This window comes from Syngnathus scovelli, chromosome 3, assembly GCF_024217435.2.
Source record: "Syngnathus scovelli strain Florida chromosome 3, RoL_Ssco_1.2, whole genome shotgun sequence".
Classification (NCBI taxonomy): domain Eukaryota; kingdom Metazoa; phylum Chordata; class Actinopteri; order Syngnathiformes; family Syngnathidae; genus Syngnathus; species Syngnathus scovelli.
The window spans coordinates 8,377,457-8,399,309 of NC_090849.1; the positions used below are offsets into that span (position 1 = coordinate 8,377,457).

Sequence of the window (21,853 nt, forward strand, 5' to 3'; positions counted from 1 at the left end):
GGTCAGATGGTGGGTATGAGGATCCGGGTCACGGCACCAAAATGTTAGAGATTTGCTCACTCCAACTTATTTTGCAAGAACCACACGGTAGACGAGCAAGTTCTTTTAGACACCTGCAGGTGGAGAGATCACTCGCTACAGGAATGAAATCTGGAGCCTCTCCCAACTGCAAAGGCATATTTATTAAGAGAAACAGAGTGGGGGTAATAGTAGGTTGAACAGGAAGGCCTTGTGCTCTAGTCAAAACATATCAGGGGATGTTTTACGACCTTGTGGAGGATGGGACAAGGTAGGTTATTTATTACCGGTTGCATTCCAACATAATCATACGATAAGGATAATCTGAAAAACCCTAACAGATGACGTTCCACCGGCATTTCAGCCTAACAACTGCTCTGTTATAATTGATCACGAAATAGATGTTATTGATGACAGCACACCAGCATTTCAACACATGCCCCACCAATCTAACAGCGGTTCTGTAATAACTGATCAGCGCGGCGGTTCTGTTGTAGTCAATAGACCGCATTTCAATAATGTCGAGGTAAGGCGACAGATAAATATACCATCGCAAGCGAACATCAATGATTTTGCAACCTTTTACCTCCGGATTGAAGATAAAATTGATGTTTTGCAAGAGGTGGTTAGCCGAGCACAACCAGGTGATGTGATTCAAGCTGAGTTAGTGGGTGGTAATGATAGAGCTCACATTTACCAGCAAACAAGTGACATAAACTCTATCAGAGATAGTGTATCAGACTTATTGTACAAATAGTCACTCCATTGCGCGGTGGAATTTCTCAGATTTTTTGTTGCACATAATGCAAGAGGTTTTGATTCATACATCTTGATAAGGAGAATGCTTGAATTAGGTCTCAAACTTGACATTCTGATGCAGGGGAGTAAAGTTCTGTCTTTTGTCGATTTAGACACAAAATCTCGATTCATAGACTCGCTCTCATTCCTGACGATGCCTCTAAGTGCGATGCCTAAGGCCCTGGGGTTTGAAGACAAATCAAAGGGTTATTTCCCACACAAATTCAGCTCTTTAGAGCATCTAAACTACGTAGGGTGTCACCCTGACCCTACGTACTATGATATCGAGCGAATGTCACCCCCTCAACGAGCCAAGTTTGACGAATGGTATGCCAAAGAAGCTAGCAATGTGTTTGATTTTGCTAAACAGGCGATAGCCTACTGCGAGAATGACGTTGACCTGTTAATGCAGGGGTGTGAGAAATTCAGGAGTGAGTTTTTTGAGGCCACCGGAACAGACCCATTCAATGCTGTGACAATAGCCTCTGCGTGCATGAAAGTTTTTCACACTAATTTTCTAACCCCTCAAACACTAGCCATTACACCTTCAGACAACTATATGCGTCAGTACAAAGCTTTTTCACATGACTCTATTCAGTACATGCAATAGATCATGCATAGCCAAAATATTCACATTAGGCATGCATTGAACGGGGGCGAGGTTAGGATAGGTAACTACACGGTAGACGGCTATTCTGAAATTGGGGGCGTAAAAATAGTGTTTGAGTATTTTGGTTGTTATCACCACGGCTGCGCAGAATGCTACGACCTCTCTAAAATATGTCCGACAACAAAACGCCCCTTTCAGGAGAGGTTTGATAACACCCAAAAGAAAATTCAGGAACTACAGCTTAAACAGGATGTGCACCTTGTAATTATGTGGGAGCACGAATGGTTGCAAATGAAAAAGTTGAACATAGAGGTGAAGGAATTCCTGAAAAAAGCCAAATTTCCTACACCGCTCAAGCCGAGGCAGGCCCTTTTTGGGGGTCAAACAAACACATTTGTTTTAAGATACACGGCAGAACCTAACAAGCGTGTGTTGTATGTTGATGTGACGTCATTATACCCTTTCATCAATAGTACAGGCACCTACCCCACCGGTCATCCAACGATTATCCACAGTGATTTTAAAGACCCCAGGTCGTATTTCGGTTTCATCAGCGCCACAGTCAACCCACCCCGTGGTTTGTATTTTCCTGTTTTACCCTTCAAAACAGCTAAAGGTAAACTCGTCTTCACACTGTGTCGTACATGCGCTGAGCGTAACAACCAGCAGACGGCGTGTACACATAATGATGAGCAAAGATCATTAACAGGTGTTTGGACAACCCCTGAATTTGTTAAGGCACTTGATCTCGGCTACACGGTTGCAGATATTACCGAAGTATGGCATTACACAAGGACGAGCGACACAATTTTCCGTGATTATGTGCGAACATTTCTAAAAGGTAAACAGGAATCTTATCCGGCTCACGTGGTCAACCAGGCTGATAGAGAAAGATACACAGAAGGGTACACCATTCATCAGGGTATCCAACTAGACCCTTCCAAAATTGCTGTAAACCAGGGAAAAAGACAAGTGTCAAAACTCTGTCTTAAAAGTCAAAGTCAAAGTCAGCTTTATTGTCAATTTCTCCACATGCCAAAGGCACACAAAGAAACCGAAATTTCGTTCCCCCCTATCCCACGGTGACAAGACATGGCTCACAACAGACAAACAAGTAAACAAGTATAACAACAGCGTGCTGAATAAGTAATGAGTAAATAACACAAAAATAAATAAATAATTTAAATAAATAAATAAATAAATAAATAAATAAATAAATAAATAAATAAATAAATAAATAAATAAATAAGAGGAGCAAAAAAGGAGCAAGTGCGCGTACAGCAGACATTCCAGAAAATGGCGCAACAGTGCCGCACGCTACGAAGAAGGGGGTAGCGAGTTCAGGGTCCTAACAGCCTTGTGAAAGAAGCTGTTGGCGAGTCTGGTGGTGCGGGAGCGCAGGCTCCTGTACCTCTTCCCAGAGGGCAGAAGGTCAAACAAAGAGTGAGCCGGGTGACTCACATCTCTCGCAATCGAGGTTGCCTTGCGGGCGACATGGGAGGTGTAAATGTCCTTTAGGGAGGGGAGCGAAGCACCAATAATCTTACTAGCCGTATTCACTATGCGCTGCAGGGCCTTCAAGTTCTGTTCAGTGCAGTTACCACCCCAGACAGCGATGCAACTGGTGAGGACGCTCTCAACGGTGCCACGGTAGAATGTAGACAGGACTGCCTGAGGAGCACATGCACGCCTGAGCTTCCGCAGGAAGTACAGGCGTCGCTGAGCTTTCTTTGCCAGTGACGAGGTGTTTGCGGACCAGGAGAGGTCCTCACTGATGTGCACCCCCAGGAACTTGGTGCGGCTCACCCTCTCCACCACAGCACCATCGATGATCAGCGGCAGGTGTTTTGTGACCCTTCCGGAAGTCAACAACGATTTCCTTGGTCTTGTCGACGTTCAGCAGGAGGTTGTTGTCCCTGCACCACGTGGTCAGAAGGTCAACTTCCGACCTGTACCGAGTCTCGTCGCCCTTCGTGATGAGACCCACCAGTCGTGTCGTCAGCAAACATCACTATGCGGTTGTCGCTGTAGGTCGCAGTGTAATCATGCGTCAGCAGGGTGAAGAGCAATGGACTGAGCACGCAGCCCTGGGGGGCCCCCGTGCTCAGCGTGATGCTGGCGGAGATTTTGTCGCCAACACGCACCACCTGAGGCCTCTGACAGAGGAAGTCCATTAGCCAGTTGCAGAGGGAGGTACTGAGGCCCAGCTCGTCGAGTTTGCAGATGAGTCGCTGCGGCACAATGGTGTTGAAGGCAGAGCTGAAGTCCACAAACAGCAACCTCACATAAGAGTCCTTTCTCTCCAGGTGTGTGAGGGCCGAGTGGAGGGCAGAGCAGATGGCATCCTCAGAGGACCGCTTGGCACGTTACGCGAACTGGAAAGGGTCAATGGCGGGGGGGAGAACTGATTTGATGTGCTCCATGACAAGCCGCTCAAAGCACTTCATGATGATAGGCGTCAGTGCCACGGGGCGGTAGTCACTGAAGCAGGACGGTGCAGGTTTCTTCGGCACAGGAACGATGGTGGCAGCCTTGAAACACGAGGGGACGATGGCCTGCTGCAGGGAAACGTTAAAGATGTCCGTGAAGACACCCGACAGCTCCCCAGTGCAGTCCTTCAGCGCTCGACCCGGGATTTTGTCAGGGCCCGCCGCCTTACGGGTGTCAATAGCGGCAAGCGCCCTCCTCACACCGTCGTCAGAGAGGCGCAGGGGCTGCTCGTGTGGGGGCGGAGTGTTCTTCAGCGGGCAAGTGCTGTTCTGGGCGTCGAAGCGAGCAAAGAAGCGGTTCAGATCGTTCAGCAGACGGACGTCGCCCTCACAACTCCTCGGCGCGGGCTTGTAGTCCGTGATGGTCTGAATGCCCCGTCAAAGGCTACGTGCGTCCTTGCTGTACTTGAAGTGGGTGGAAACCTTGCACGAGAACGCCTTCTTCGCTTCTTTGATGCCTCGGGACAGGTCGGCCCTCGCTGTCCTCAAGCCAGCCTCATCCCCCACTCTGAAAGCCTTGTCCCTGGCCCTCAGCAGTCTGAGGACAGCCCCTGTCAGCCACGGCTTCCAGTTCGCTCGAGTGACGACGGATTTCGAGCAAGTCACATCATCGATGCACTTCGTGATGTAAGAGGTAACAGAGTCAGTATACTCCTCTATGTCCGTCCGATCGTTGTAGGTGGCTGCCTGCTTAAACAAGTCCCAGTCAGTGGTGTCAAAGCAGTCACGAAGTGCATCGGAGGCACCCTCAGGCCACACCCGAACCCGCCTCCGAACCGGCCTGGATGCCTTCACCAATTGTCTGTATGCGGGCAAAAGCAAAACGGTGAGATGGTGAGAAAGCTCAAGATGGGGGAGGGGGGGTGGCTTTGAAAGCTCCCTTTTGCGCAGAGTAGACCAGGCCCAGGAAGCTGTCTCCACGTGTCGGAAAAGTAACATGCTGGTGAAGCCTCGGGAAAACAGACTTCAGGTTGGCATGATTGAAGTCTCCAGCGAAGATGGTGAAACCGTCAGGGTGCGCTGTCTGCTGTTCACTGACAGCATGGTACAGTTCACCAAGCGCTACGATCCTGTCGCCTTCGATGTTGGTAGGCGGGATGTATACCGCGACTAGCAGAATCGCGGTAAATTCCCTCAGCAGATAAAAAGGACGGCACTTAATGATCACAAACTCCGCAAGTGGCGAGCAGTGCTTACATACCACCACAGAGTCCCGGCACCATTCCTCTCGGATGTAGACGCATATTCCACCTCCTCGCGACTTTCCCCCTCGTACAATGGCACGGTCGGCCCGATAGCACGCTAGCCGCTCCAGATGCCACACCCGGCTAACAATCTATGCAAAACAAAATGGCGACAGCCTTGGCGACCGCCAGACTGGCGCACATGCCCCCACCTCCCAATCCAAAAGGGGGTTGATTTATGGTACCATAAAAGGCCATAAAATTTTATGACCCCCTACCTCATTTACATACAATAGACATCAAGGTTTTAAGCATTATTCTATTGTGTCACGGACGCATCTGACACCGCTCAGTTACTTATTTTTTTGAGAGGAGTGGATAGTGAAAGGAATGTGACTGAAGAGCTACTTGACCTCCAGAGCCTTAAAGACCAAACAAGAGCAACAGATTTATTCGTTTCTGTTTGCTCTGCCATGGATGACATGAAACTCCCGTGGGATAAAGTTTCTGGAATTATCACGGATGGCGCACCTGCCATGGCTGGCGAACGGAGTGGATTATCAACCCGTATATGTAACAAAGTCGTCGAGCAAGGAGGTAAAGCTGTGAAACTTCATTGCATTATTCACCAGGAAGTTCTATGTGCCAAACATCTCAAATATGATCATTTATGAACCCGGTAATAAAGGCTATTAATTATATTCGCTCCAAAGCCTTGTGCCACCGTCAGTTTCAACAGTTTCTATTCGACATCCAGGCTGAATACGGCGAAGTTGTCTATCACAACGACGTGAGATGGTTCAGTCGGGGGTCTGCACTGCAGCGCTTCTACTCTCTTAGGCAGGAAATCGGAGAGTTCATGGCAAAAAAGGGACAATCAATCCCAGAAATATCTGACCCAGTTTGGCTGGCTGATTTGGGTTTTTTAGTTGACACAACAAAGCACCTGAACGTGCTGAACACACTAGCCTTCAGAGGCCAAATGCAGTGATTAGCCAACTGTACTCGCACATCAAAGCCTTTGGAACTAAGCTGCAACTTTTCCAAAGGCACCTGTCACAAACGCAGCCTCATACCTACCACACACTTCCCAGCGCTGCAGACAATCATGACCAGCTTTCCACAGAGCGATATCAACACGCAAACAAGGCGGTATGCAGTAGACATCTCATCTCTGGCTGTGGAGTCCCAACAATGCTTTCGGGATTGTGCAGTTATTGAGAAAGAGATTGCGATGTTTTCCTCTCCTTTCTCCGTGGAACCTGATAATGCTCCGGACCACCTGCAGCTGGAGCTCATTAAGCTGCAGTGTGACGACGAGTGCCGCAGTCGACACCAACAGCTTTCTCTTGCGGACTTTTACCGCCAGCTGAATAAAGTCAGGTTCCAAGAGATTCGAACATTTGCTAAGAAAATGCTGAACTTGTTTGGCTCGACGTATTTGTGTGAGAAGACCTTTTCGGTTATGAACTTTAACAACAGCCGTGTGAGGACACGACTAACTGACTCTCACCTGCGTGACATCTTGCTCATCAAAACCACAACCTTTGAGCCAGACCTGGCCTATGTACTGCAGTCCAAATCTCAGTATCACCCTTCACATTAGTGCAGGGAAGTCATCTGTCATCTGAGACGACTAAATTCTAAAATCCCAGTGAATACATTTTGTTTTGTGACTATCAAAACCACAGTTATAAATATATTTATGCACTGAGACTTGTGGTCAATGTTTGCACATCTGAATAAGATTAGCTATTTCTCTGTTTTGAATTTAAAAGTTCCAATAATGACATGTCTGCAGTGAACATTTAATTGCCAAAAATATGTCATGTTTCAAATGAACCTAAGATATGTTTAAGCTTCTTAAAATATCAATAAAAAAAGGCAAATATGAAATGAGTGACTTAGTAAATTTGTTTAGATTTATTTGTGTTCTATGTGAGGAATGTCAGGCTGAATGGTCGGCCCTCACACATTTTCACCTCACCAAATCTGGCCCTCTTTGCATAAAGTTTGGACACCCCTGTCTTATGGTATCGAGAGGGGCTGGTTGGCGGTACCATTTAAAATATTTAGGCCTCTTACCAGCTGGCCCGCTGTTACTTTTCTCCTTTGTTCTTGTCTTGTTGCTTTGCTTTGATAGCTTTTAACCTTCGCACTTATTCGCTTTCTTTGTGGCGCCGTTGTGTGGCAGCTTTATAAGAGCCTATTGAGTTGTGCTCATGTCATCTGTGTGTCTTTTACATATATACCCACTCTGTGGTATGAATGCTGCTGGGAACCTGAATTTCCCCATCCCGGGGATCAATAAAGTTTCAATCAATCAATATAGCACCAGCACCTGTTCAACATAACACAGCTAACTTTTTTATTTTTCATTTTAATAAAGGTGATGATGTGCATTTATTGTATGATTTTATACAAACTCAATTCACATTGAAATAAAATCATATGGTTGAAGCGAAACAGACCACACCATGTCCAGACCATATACATGTGTTATTTTGAAAGCACTTTAAGTCCGCAGTCATCTCAGTCTCTTATTTGGCGATATGGTCCTGGACGAGCTGATACAGTCAGTAACAGGGCTCAGAGGTGAGCCATGCTGTCATACTCTCAGGAGGCTTACTTGACGCAGGTTCCCATCTCTTGGAGGTTCACTTTGGATCTAAAGACGGAATAATTTTTTTTATGCTTATATAAGCTTATCTTAAAATAAGCTAGAATTTAAGCCTTGTGATGTCCTTTCATTTAACAATCACTCTCAAATCAAGTACAGTTTTCACATCTTTTGGTTATTTCTATGAAATAAAAATGTACTTAAATACAACAAAAACATTTAAATTTCAACAGCAAACTACCTAAAAAATCCTTACCTGTTATGAGTCATGTGACTCTTAACCAGATGGCCAGCTGCCAGAGCAGACATGAGTGACAGTTCTCCAGCCAGCACAGTGGCACACACCACTTTGGCAAGCTGCCTGGCATTCTCCCCTGGACAAGTTTCACTGGCCCCCTGTACACCCAGCATCTGACCACAAGCACAAACACAATTCCTGACTCAGAGATTTTTTTGGGGGAAAATCATGTGGCATTAAAACGCAACCTTCACTTTTCCCAAAACAATCCAAAAAATAAATTCCAATTATAAAATGGCAATTGTTACTGGTCAAAGTCATATGCTATTGTTCAGTCCGTCAAAAACCCTGGGATTTTTTTTTTTTTTTATCATCGCACCAAAAGGTGCTTGTAAACATGTCGAATCTCCCCTACGACTGTGTGAAAAAATGTCACGTCTCCGCTCTAGATTCACCCGGCTGGGTAGCTTTCTACCACACACGGCCAACAACCACGCCACTGCGTGCCTTCACACATTCAGCGCTCATCTGGGCATGTATTCAACTCTTTGTATGCCAGCGACGAGAATACCTGTCATTGACATTAATGACGTAATATCCTGTTGACAAGTATTCCCGTCAACTTATTTTAATTTGATTAATGGGTCAATAAGACTCTCCTGGCCACCTCTCCATTTAAAATCAGTTCTATAGAGCATTGTAGTGGTCAACCCCAACCACTTGATGGCAGAGTTGCTCTTGCTGGCTCATAAAGAGGTCACGTAAACTGCAAACCCAGCCCAAATGGAAGCACAATGGAAAGTGTAGTTGTGGAGGAAGAAGTCCGAGAGTGAGAGAAAATGGAAGCGATTGGCTTTCAAGCAGCTTACAATTAAACAAACTATTGCTTTTAGTGAGTCCGGTAGAGCAACACGATGGAGCGAATTTAGAGGAGACGGCTGTGAGTATGCGACAGACACGGAAGTCCGCTCCAAAAGCCATCGCCGGCTCAGGCATACACATACTGTGTGCTTTGTGCCACAGTTCGGATAAATTGCTGTCATCTGACGAGTATTCTGATGCACACAAATACATCCCTTTTAAATAGCAAAACACGCACACGCATTGTGAGCAAACATCTCTGTAAATGGCCCAAAATTTCCAAATAGATTTTCAAATGTGAAAATGTTGCTGATTGAGCACATTATCAAATATGACAATAAATGTTTTTGCCATGAAAAACACATTTTCATTATTTTTGTTCATGTTTTATAGAAGGGAAGGGCTGTTGAGTTGTCACTAAACCAAAAAGTATTGTCAAAATCACAGTTGTGCAGAGTTTGGCACAAAAAGTAATTTTTCAAACTCATTTTCTCCTCATTTTCTCTGAGATTGCTGATTTGAGTGAAACCAAGCTATTTTCAAATGGTAATAACTAAAGAACAGTATAAGGTAGAATCATACTTTTTTTTCTGTGGAAAGAATGGAGTCTAATCTTTCTTTGGTGCCACCCATGTTTACATAGCCATAGCAAACAATATTCTGTAGGCCTTGAAAAATGAATGAAAATGCTCGAAATTGTTTGGGATTTTAGGGGTTGTCTTTTCCAAAAACACTTGGCATTTAAAGAGTTAAACGCCTGTTTCCCGTCATTCCTTGTCAGTTCGTCCGCGTTGCTACCCGTTCCTGGCTGTCTCTGAAACTGATCTCTGTTACCAAACCCTGCCTGACCCAACAACCATCGGTCTGGACATTGCCTGACCCAACCAACTATGCCTGTTCTCCTTCCCCGTTATCCTCCACCTGCCTGCCTGTCTGCCCACCTACCTGCCCACCTGCCTGCTGTTCTGCCCGCCTACTTGCTTGCCTACCTCCAACCCTGTTAAACGTCCAGTCGTGTCCCGGCACCTGTGGTCACTCAGCCCTGACAATCCCTTGGCTGCCCAACCTGGAACCCCATTCTTCCACTTCCCTTTTTCCCTTTCTCTAAATAAACTGAAGTTTGGGCTGCACCTGGTTGTCCTGTCTTGTACATGACAAAACAAATCAGACATTTTAAAACAATAATACTGAGCTGTCAGTTTTATTGTTAAACGCATATAATGGGGATGTCCCTATGCTGTCATTTTGAGCAATGTTATGCATCTGAACTCACTCCAGGTCTTTCCATCTTAGCAGGTTTTCCATCCCCTCTAGTGTCTTTGAGGAAAAAATAAAAATCTTACTTTTGCAATGACACATTCCAATATTTCAACAATGATACCTTTTTAGGCACAAGAACAACATTAATGTGAATGCACCATTACACTACTTGCACTAATTATTTATGGTCATGCAATGTGAGTACCGTAATTTCCGGACTATAAGTCGCGCTTTTTTTCATAGTTTGGGTGGGGGGGCGACTTATACTCAGGAGCGACTTATATATGTTTTATTTCACAAATTTTTACTTGAGCATTAAGACATCACTTACTTACAAGTATAGTTGACCACTTCCCATGTTATTTTTAGTATAGTTGATCACTTCACATGCTTTTATATCTTTATCTTGAACATATTCAAAACATAAAAAATGGAGAAAACATCAAATAAAGCAATTAACACTTTAAAGCACCATATCCAAGTCCACTGTCTGCTGTATGTACACTTGCTCTATTTTTGCTCCTCTTATATTTATTATTATTATTTATTATTATTTGGCCTGTTCTCAGCTCTTTGTTTGTGTTTGTCACGTTAGCATACCTATCGTTTAGCCTGTTGTTGCTATTTAATGAATTGGAGTGACACCGATGGTTTTATAAACATGTTATTCATGTAATAGTTGTCCTTAATCACTCTATATGTTACGTCAGGCCCGTTCTCAGCTCTTTGTTTGTATTTGTCACGTTAGCATACCTATCGTTTAGCCTGTTGTTGCTATTGTTTAGCCTGTTGTTGCTCGTTCATGACTGTTTTTGGTGTGGGATTTTGTCGAATAAATTGACCCCCAAAATGCGACTTATACTCCGGAGCGACTTATATATGTTTTTTTCACTTTTTGGGGCATTTTATGGCTGGTGCGACTTATACTCCGGAGCGACTTATAGTCCGGAAAATACGGTATACCTGGAGGCAAGCTTGTTGGGGACGCAGGTTTGTTCCACCCCCTACAGTGCCAAGCTCTATTGAGGGCATGGTGCAGCTGATGTGAAGGTCTTCTCCTGTAGGGCCTGACACCTCCATCAGGGTGATGCAGTTACTGCTGCTCACCGACTGGGCAGGATCCTGGGGTGCACACATACGGCTACACTATTAACCTAGGAATCCAAATAACATGAGCAGCGATAGAATGATATTACCTGTCCACAGGCAATGTATATGGCTGCTACCAGGTTAGCTGCATGTGCATTAAATCCACCAATGCTGCCAGCCATCGCCGACCCAACAAGGTTTTTATTGACATTGACCTCCACCAGAGCTTCTGCCGAGGTTTTCAAAACCTGTGATGATAGTACTCACTGTAAGTAAACACCACCAAATTGAGAGCTGAGAACATTGAGTTTTCTTTCAAAAACAACAAATATTCATTTTCTATATGACAATGATTTACACACACATTGTCAGTGAGCAGAAACTGAAACCATGCTGTTTGCATAAAAGTCAGGTGAGTATGGTGTACAACTACCGGGTTGGCGCTGGTTTATAAAATCTTTTAGTCAATTTGGCAAAACAGTACAACATTTTTGTAGCCAGATTTGAGTGTAGTTAACCACAATGTCAACTGTTTTTGCCACTATGTTGCTATGATCACTGCTCATGCATGCACATGGCAACTGTAACCCAAATAACAAAAGAGAACACTTTGGGGAATTTGTATTTTTTTTTAAGGTTGTGGTCATCGCTGGATGGCTAACTGCATTTTGTATTAGTAGAAATGGGCCTAGTTATTAACAGTTATTAACAACCTGCTCAGGGACTACAGGTGTAAATTAGCATTTATGCTATAACCTGGCACTGAGCATCTTTCTCAACCTTGTCATGGTCAATGTGTTGTGCACTGTCTCTGTTTTAAATAAACGAAAACCATACCATATCATCAATAAGGAAGTGACAATTGTGCCGAATCCCCACAAATGAAATGAGGGCACTAACATAGCAGCGAGGGGAAACTCATGCTGTTCCTTGGTTGAATCAGCTCGCCCTTTTTTCTAGGCCATCTCCCCAAGAAATCAAGCTAACGAATACCTCAGCAATTCAGAACTAAATTTATATCAGTCCTTGTTTTCAACACTTATCTTTCAACATATTTAATGTATGTAAACACACGAGATGCTTTACAAACTATTGTTTTGGGTCTTTCTAAGGAATTTATTGAATTATGATTTTCATTAAACATTTTCATGACATTTAACTGTAATTATTACTCCTTCATGAGCCATCACCTTATTATGGTGGAGGGGTTTTTGTGTCCCAATGATCCTCGGAGCTAAGTTGGCAGGGTCACCCATGGCAAACAGGTCCGAGGTGAGGGGCCAGACAAAGCACAACTCCAGGATCCCTAATGATGAAGGATAATCGTGGATTTTGTTTTCCTTTGCCCGGATGCGTCTCAATGGCAAGCACTTGGAGGGCTCCCCATGTGAGGGGCCAAAATGGTCAGGGTGCACAGTGAGCTGGACTGAAGGGGGGTATGGACACATGTTTTGGACACTTTGGTGAAGAGATGGGCAGAGCTGTCAACTCATCACCTCCTGGTGGTGTGTTAGCTCCAATGGTGGGGGAAGATGCCGGTCTGACCTGGTCTCAAATGTATTGTGAGGATTTGCTGGGAGCCTCTGGCAGAATCCCCTCTAGAAAATGTTTCAACTACAACCTCAAGCAGAACTTTTCCCATGTCCTGGAGGAGGCAGTGGTGGGCTTCTCCGGGGTTGAAGTCACCAAAGTGGTTAAAAATACTCCTCGGTGGCAAATCCCCAAGGGTGGATGACATCTGCCCGGAGTTCCTAAAGGCTCTTGATGTTGTGGGGCTGTCCTTGTTGACACACCTCTACAACATTGCATGGACATTGGGGACAGTGCCTCTTGACTGGCAGAGTAGGGTGGCGATTCCCGTTTTCAAGAAGGGGGACCCGGAGGGTGTGTAACAACTACAGAGGGATCACACTCCTCAGCCTTTGTGGTAAGGTCTATTCAGGGGTGTCTGAAAGGAGGGTCGGAGAAGGCGTGGGACCATGTCCGTCAGGGAGTTCTGTGGGGGTTGCTTCGGTAGTATGGGGTACCGAACACCTTGATAAGGGCAGTTCAGTCCCTATACAACTGATGTCAGAATTTGGTCTGCATTGCCGGCAGTAAATCTGATTTGTTTCCGGTGAGGTTTGGACTGCCCTCATAACCTTTGTGGGCAGAATTTTTAGGCACAGCTGAGAAGTTGAAGGGGTACGGTTTGGAGGCCTCAGAGTTGCATCTCTGCTTTTTGCAGATGGTGTGGTTCTGTTGGCGTTTTCAAGCCATAATCTCCAATTCCCACTGCAGCGGTTCGCAGCTGACTATGAAGCGCTTAGGATAAAAATCAGCACCTCCTTCCCACGGGCTCAACACCTATGGGAGGGGCCAAAATGGACCATGGTCCTCAATTGGAAAAGGTTGGAATGCCCTCTCTGTGTCTTAGATGAAATCCTTCAAGTGAAGAAGTTCAAGTATCTTGGGGTCTTGTTCACGACTGAGGGTAGGATGGAGGGGGAGATCGACAGGTAGATTGATGCAGCGTGTGCTGTGATGCACACTCTGTACCGGTCTGTCGTGGTGAAGAAAGAGCTGAGCCGAAAGGCGAATCTCTCGGTCGATCTATGTTCCTACCCTCACCTATGGTCACCAGCTATTGGTCGAGACCGAAAGAACAAGATCCTGGATACAAGTGGTCAAAATGAGCAGGGTGTCCAGGCTCTCCCTTAGCCATAGGGTGAGAAGCTTGGTGATTCGGAAGGGTCTCTGAATACCTGTAGTGTGAGTCTTCCTTTTGAAAGTCAGGGAACTTACCAAACCACTAAGATTTTCGGGTGTCTTTTTGCCACGCTCAATGTTATTACGATACATAATACTGACGTTAAGTGATGATTAGATTACTGCATTAGATTCAGTTGCAGTATGCCACACACTCACCACCATGAGACAATAAGTGTGCATTATGGTATTGCATGACATAAATCAGGGCTGAGTTATATGGGGCAGATGACACATGACCTGTCCTGTAGTCTTCAGTAGTTGGTGCATCCCTTTGAGATCCTGACTGACTTGCATCAGTCATGTGTATGAGTATTTTATTATCTTTTTTTTCCTGGCACTTCAAGGCAAAATGTAGTGTACGCGTCTTCATTCCAAAGCAGGGAACTTACCAAATCACTAAGATTTGATTTGAGGGATTGTGTCACGTAGTTACTACTACCTCCTCCTCCCCCCAAAACACTGGAGGGGTGTCATTCAAAGTTGTTTGACATGACTCGGAAGCAAAATAGTATGTTTTGACATGCGAAAAGTGACACAATATTTGCGTTTTCACCCATTCTACAATCGTAACATAAGTGCTAACGCGCCAACGGAGGTAGATGTAAACAATACATGATTGGCTGGAAGTGATGTTGTGATCATACTGTAACTAATCATGCGTCACTAGCTGCCGGGAGAGTGTGGGATACTGATTATATGTCATTTGCATATGCAATTTTCCCCCTTCCTTTCATACAAACATTCATGCTTGGTAGTGGAATTTTGACAGACAAATTTACCGAGGAAATATTTACCATGACAATTCCCGCGCCAACCATGGACTCACACTGTCAGTTACTCAGGAATAATATATATTTTTAATGCATTACTACAGTCATTTACTCCCATTTTCTGAAAGTTAAGACAAGTGACTCAATCATAATCAATTAAAAGAAACAAATTATAGACAGTTTAATGTATTCTGAAAATATATATTTTCTGCAGCTGCAATACAAGGATCCTGAAATTGAAACAGTAAACCTGAAGCAGCCTAAACTAGTAGCCAAAATTAGCTCTCAGTTTCAAAGAGTTGGTGTACAACATCACATGCTCTCTTTTGGTATCGCTTAATTGTTGCTTATTTTGTTTGATTTGTTTGATCATTGAAAAATACAGAACATAAAAAATGGTACTTTAGCAGTAATTCTAGAGAAAAAAAAACAATTACAACAAACTTCATAGCAAAAAATAAATTTAATACAATTATTTGATTACTTGCTCAATAATGGACTAAACGATCAAATCTAATAAATATTATACAGTGATAGCCCTAGTCCTATATCAGGGATGAGAACGGCAAATGAAAAAAACACTGAAAAGTAGCCGGGGTCTGGGGGCCGCATGCCCCCCCTTACTTGCCACAGGGGGGGCCAATGGGGGCTGCAGTGGGCCAGGGGCCACAGGCCCCCATTGGGGGCTGCAGGGGCTACAGGACAAATTCTAAACGTGTATCAGGAAGCGGCATCGTGGAAAAGGTCTTCAATGGAAAGCCAGTAAGAGCATTAATTGGAGATACCTCGCCGAGGCCATCCACGCCGTTTCAAAGTAGAGTACATCCTGCTGGGAGAGAAGTAACAGCCTAGCGGCGGGCGAGGTTGAGGAGATTTGATACATCACTTGCCACCTTTATCCATTTCTAGTATACAGATGGACATTCAGCAGCCTGCTGTTAAAGTGGTTTATTTTTAATTAATTTCTATTAGGGGCCACGGGCAACGCTCCGGAGGGGGCTAAGGGGGAAAAGCTCCCTGGAAACTCCTGTATTTTGGCAGTATAGCAACCCCAAAACCATTAATTTCATCACTCAATTTCAACAGTTTTGTTAAAAAAATATTCCTGCTTGGTGGGCTACCAAGGTGAATATAATTTAAGATCAGTTTAAGATCAGGGGATGTTTGAGAATATCTTTCATTTTTCACATGTCCTGAGTGCTGTTGTTAGTCACCTAAATGTTGAACAGAGGGTGTGATTTACCGAAGTCAAATTCCTTGTTTGGCACGCTCAAACATGGCGAATAAAAAACTCTTGAATCTTGAATAATACAGTCAAGCCTCGGTTTTCGACCACAATCCGTTCCAGAAGGCGGTTCGAGAAGCGAATCTGTCGAATTCCGAATATATTTTTTCCATTACAAATAATGGAATTTTTTTTAATCCGTTCCAAGACTTTTTTAAGCATTTTTTCATTTGCGCATTTTTGTCTGATCGTGCAACTGCAGTGCACCGCCGAACGCGCAACCGTAGTGCGTCACCGACCGCGCAACTGCCCCGCGCTGGTTGCATTATTGTGACAGAGCCGTCGCTGAAATTTAGAAAATATTTTTAGACTCCTGATGTACTTTCCAAAATTCAAGTGGACCTAAGTGCGCAGGGAGCTTAATTTTGTCCGATCGCACAACTGCAGTGCACCGCCGAACGCGCAAACGTAGCGCGTCACCGACCGCGCAACTGCACCGCGCTGATCGCATTATTTTGACAGAGCCGTCGCTGAAATTTAGAAAATATTTTTAAAGTCCTGATGTACTTTCCAAAATTTAAGTGGACCTTAATTCAATCCGATCGCGCAACCGCAGCGCGCCGGGCGCTCACTGTCGCATTGCTTTAAGAGCGTCTTTGTGTTCCGAGTTGTAAGATGACACTGCTCTCGAGCCATGCCCATCTAAAGCAGTTCCTGATCCCGAACTACTTGTCCCAACCCCCCCATATAAAAACGATTTTCTCAACGGATCTACACGATTCACAAAAATGATACTCCCGACGGAAAAAAACATGGAAATCTGTGGCTCCGCTGAAGATTCTCATCCCTGCTATATCGTTATTTAGTGGAATTGAACATCTTGATCTTGCTGTGGGCAGAATTGACTTGAAGTAGAGTTCCTTTCTGCACTTATAGGGTATATAAATATAAGTCTGACACTGAAGGAGCTCCTTTGGGGACATTGCAGATTATTGCAGCGGTTGGGACATTCAAGATAGATTCCAGCTCAGTGGCCTCATGGCAGAGTGTCCGCCCTGAGACTGGAAGGTTGTGGGTTCAAACCCCGGCCGGGTCATACTAAAGACTATAAAAATGGGACCCATTGCCTCCCTGCTTGGCACTCAGCATTAAGGGTTGGAATTGGGGGGTTAGATCACCAAATGATTCTCGAGCGTGGCACCGTTGCTGCTCACTACTCCCCTCTCCCCCAGGGGATAGATCAAAATCACACGGGGATGGGTTAAATGCAGAGGACAAATTTCACCACACCCAGATGTGTGTGTGAAGATCATTGGGACTTTAACTTTTAACTTATAATTTGAAGATAATTTGGCATCCTTCTGTCCTCAACCAACTTTATGCAATCCGGTTAGCAGCCTAGGACAGAGCTAGCTTTCTCAACTGCTCAGTAAAGTCTTTTCTCATCTCTGCCCAAGATGCCTTCTCTCAAACACACAATGACAAAATGATGCAGAAGACACCACAGTGTCATAAAAGGTCCTGAGCAAGGCCCTGATTATGTCGAAGTACCTTAGTCTCCTCAATAAGTAAACGTGACTCTGACTGTTATGAATTTTAGCTGTCTGTCTAGTCCAGTTTAGGTGGTATTGTTTACTTCACGTGAACACCCTAGTCCCAACCATATTGCAAAAGTGAAACAGTTTTGCCAATACAGGAAATGTTTGGTTGTGCTTATTGCTGCCAAAGAACGACAAACCAGTAATAACATGCAAAATCAGCATTCTGTTTACATGAGTTAAAAAAAACATGGAAACACAATTGTTTGTAGGGGTAGGAATCTTGAGGCACTTCACGATTCGATTACGATTCAGAGGCTACGATTTGATTATAAAACGATTATTGATGCATTTTTAATGTATGTATATGATACACTTTTTCCACATTTCTTTTTGTCTCACAGAATGTGGCTTTCATGCATTGCTCTTGTTTGAAGCACGTGTGCTTTCAGCTCCCACTCATCGGTTATGAAATGCGTAGTTAGAGTAACAAATGACATGTAACGGCGACTCTGTCTGCATTCAACAGCGATGATGTTATTTCTGCTTTAGTCTGCTTGTAGAGTGCCGGGACGGCCGTGTCTGTGAAATAGCGTCGGGATGGGATGACGTACCTCGGCTCCGTTGCCTCTATCATTCTCCAAAATCCCTGATTTTCTACAACCGAGTACGGTTGCAAACCCATTGCAATGAATTCCGCAATGCCGTTCATAATTCGCTTGGCCTTTTGCGATGTGTTTGGCAGCTTACTCAGAGCGTCCTCATTGTTCTCTGGCTGCTATTAGCAACAGCAGCAGCCGGCTTTCCCACCTTCTCTATAGGGTGGAATCGTGCTGTATGACTTCTCATATTCGTTGTGTTACCAAAGTATTTTATTTTAGCGCGACAAATCTTGCATACAACGTAGCTTTTGTCCAATTCATTTCCAAAATTGTTTTTTTTCTGGAGGAGTGTACTGCGGAAGTGTGTTGAGTGTGCCACTGTGCTCTTGGTCCGTTACACATAACGTCTCGGAGAATGCGCTTACTGTATTTTAGTTCCGCTTTACTTGGCATATTTAAATAATCGGAATTTGGATGTTTGTGAATCGTTCTCGATTCTTCCATGGCCGAATCGCGATTAATCTAAGAATCGGAAATTTCCCCCACCTCTAATTGTTTGTGTGTGTATGTAGTATCCGATGAAGCAAACTGTGTTGTCTGTCATAAATATGACTAATTACAATTACATTTTATGAATATTTATGCAGAAATCCAGGTAATTTTGTCATGTACTTCTTGCAACCGTATGTCTGCTTTAAAGGGATTACTTTGCCAGAGACAAAATATTTTGCAAACAAGATAAACCTAACCTTACCTCTCTGACTACATTAGAAGGGATAGTGGCCTCACAGACTGCCGATTTTCCTCTGCCCTCTATCCAGTTGACTGCAGCTGGTTTCTTATCCGTACAGTAGTTCCCACTGACAGCCAAAACGTGCACCTCAGGAAAGTGCTGCTGAAGTTTGTTCAAAGCTTGCTCTGTACCCTGCACCAGGACACAACACACGATGATCACAAGTACACCATTAATTTGCCATGCTAATTTTTCATGTCAGAATAAAATTTTATTACATTGACATAATGACTCTCACAAAGCTCTTTGTTAATTACCTTTGAGATCATATTCATTCCCATTGCATCCCCTGTCTTAGCATGAAAACGAATGTACAGATTTCTTCCAGCCAGACCAACAAGAAGTTTCTGGAGCCGAGCAAACCTGCCACAACGTCAACCACAAATGTGCCTCATCATGGTAAACACTTCATGCGGACATGTAGACTACATGTTAACAGGTGTGGTCAGTGTACCTGCTAGTGTTGTCAAAGGCTTCTCTGATTGTCTGGAAACCATGTGTGCTCTCTAGCCAGGCTTTAACCTCAGCAGCCTGGCAGGCAGAAGGCAGCCTCACCACAGGTCCTCGTGTCATACTGTCAGCAAGTATGCGACTCCTGGCTCCACCTCCAAGCTACAGAAGTACAGAAGACATAGCCAGTCAGACACTCACAAAATGCAAAAGAACTGTATTTTTTGCACCATAAGGCACTCAATTTCAGAGGGTCTTCTGTACTTAATCGACACATAGGGTATACCGCATTATTGGGCGCATGCATGTCAGGACTTACGGTAAACAAAATCAACAACAACAAAAATCATCAAGCAAGACAGTGAGTTTGGTTGTACTTTATTCTAGGATTTAACCATTTACTGTACTGTACTCACGCCACCTCGACTGGATCACCACCTTATCGTGGTGGGGTGGTTTGCGTGTCTCCATGACCTCTAGAGCTATGTCGGCTGGAGTATTGCACTCCTGGCAGGGTCACCCATGCCGAACAGGTCGAAGGGTAGAGACCAGACAAAGAGCGATTCCACTGGCCCTCCAGGTTGGGGGTTGGGCTGTGGGCTGATAACCCGCTCCCGGAAAAAAGCATTATTACAGAAACCAGAAGCAGAGCGCACACAACAAATCAGGGGAACGCTGTAGCCAGTCCTGTAACCAAGACACGATGACACACAGGGGCCAAAGCCAACAGGACGCCCTTGGGCCGAATAGACCACTGCTGCACCCAAAAAACACTATGAAGATTGGAAACTCGAATGTACGAACACTATACGTAAGCGGCAACATCACGCTAGCAGCAAGAGAAATGACCAACAGAGGAATGGACATCATGGGTATCAGCGAAACACACTGGACAGGACAAGGAAGAGTGGAACTGGCAGAAGGAGAAACCATCATCTACTCAGGAAGAGACTACGACAACCACAGACAAGGCGTAGGCACACTCATGTTGAAGGCAGCAACAAGAGCCCTGATTGACTGAACTCCAGTGAAAGAAAGAATCATTCAAGCCAGGTACCACTCCCAACAAATTAAGTTAACGATTATACATATTTACGCACCCACAGAAGATGCAGAAGAGTAAGCAAAGGACGAATTCTACACGAGGCTGCAAGATGTACTAGATAGCAGAAACAAACACGACATGTTGATTGTAACAGGAGACATGAATGCCAAAGTAGGACATGGACACCAAGATTACGGCAGGGTCATGGTCAAGCACGGACTCGGAACGCTGAATAACAACAGAGAAAGGCTGTGCGAAATGTGTGACATGAACGAACTAGTCACAACACGTACGCTGTTTCCACATAAAGACATACACAAAGCAACGTGGGTATCTCCAGATGGGAAGACCAGGAATCAGATTGATCACACACTCATCAATAAATGATTTAGGAACTCAGTGAATGATACAAGAGTACACAGGTCTGCAGACATTGGAAGTGACCATTATCTTGTATGTACAATTATCAAGCTAAGACTGATGAGACGACAAAAAGAAAGGAAAAACACCAGAATCAAGTATGACATTGCAAAACTGAAGAACGAAAACATGTTCAAGACCTTCACTATCGGTCTAAGAAACAGGTATCAAGTACTGGAAGAGGAAGAGCGAGGAGGAACAGGAGATGAAGAGGTAGAGCGTGACTTCCAAGTAATGGAGAGGGCATACACAGAAGTAGCGGAGGCAGTATTGGGTACACCACGGAAAAAGAAGAAACCATGGATCAGCAAGGAATCATGGAGCCTCGTAGAGCAAACAGATTAAATAAATAAGAAGATCCTGGGAACACATTCTGAAAGAATCAAGAAGCAGTTAAAAGAGAAGTATGCAGAGAAGAACAAAGAGGTGAAGAGAAGTATAAAAGCAGACAAAAGGAAATGGATGGAGGACATTGCAAGTGAAGCTGAATCTGCTGCAAGAAAACAACACATGAAAACACTTTATGGACTAACAAAGACACTGTGCAATGAGAGACCCAGTGTGCGGTAGAAGACCAAGGGAAAGTATGCGAGTGGTTCAACATCAGAACCGGCGTAAAACAAGGATGCAATATGTCAGGGTTCTTCTTTTTAATTGTGATAGACTGGATTATGAGAAGAACAGTTCAAGAAGGAGACAATGGAATTAGATGGATGCTGACATCAAAACTTGATGATTTGGACTTCGCAGATGATATAGCGTTACTCTCCTCTACAAAACACAATATGCAGAATAAAACAACCCGAATGAATGCAGAAGCCAAGCGAGTAGGACTCAAGATCAATACGCAAAAGACAAAAACAATGAGGATAAATGCAAAAAAACAGGAACGAATCAAGATCAATGAGCAAGATATTGAGGATGTAGACCAGTTCACTTGGGAGCAATAGTATGTAAAGAGGGAGGCGGTATGAAAGATCTGAAGAATAAGCTGTCAAAAGCAAGAGGGCCATTTATCAAACTTAAAAAGACCTGGAGCTCCAATGACATCTTAAGAAGAACCAAGCTAAAGCTTTATAAGACGCTAGTAGT

General features: G+C 44.4%; 1 protein-coding gene across 4 annotated transcripts in view; it reads right to left on the reverse strand.

Annotated features, from left to right (window-relative positions):
• Positions 1–7,443: 7,443 nt before the first annotated feature.
• hmgcra (3-hydroxy-3-methylglutaryl-CoA reductase a) overlaps positions 7,444–21,853 on the reverse strand; it is a 44,428-nt gene continuing 30,018 nt past the window's right edge. The window contains exons 14-20 of one of the 4 annotated variants that reach the window (XM_049764217.1): positions 19,301–19,458; positions 19,104–19,209; positions 18,808–18,978; positions 11,275–11,415; positions 11,042–11,200; positions 7,976–8,130; positions 7,444–7,767 (exon numbers count right to left, since the gene is read on the reverse strand). In XM_049764217.1, coding sequence (XP_049620174.1) covers positions 7,725–7,767; positions 7,976–8,130; positions 11,042–11,200; positions 11,275–11,415; positions 18,808–18,978; positions 19,104–19,209; positions 19,301–19,458 — 933 coding nt within the window. In that variant the 3' untranslated portion in view covers positions 7,444–7,724. Of the gene's footprint in view, positions 7,768–7,975; positions 8,131–11,041; positions 11,201–11,274; positions 11,416–15,132; positions 15,537–18,807; positions 18,979–19,103; positions 19,210–19,300; positions 19,459–21,853 lie in introns of those variants that run through there. The other 3 variants (XM_049764219.2, XM_049764218.2, XM_049764220.2) reach the window with 3 other exon arrangements.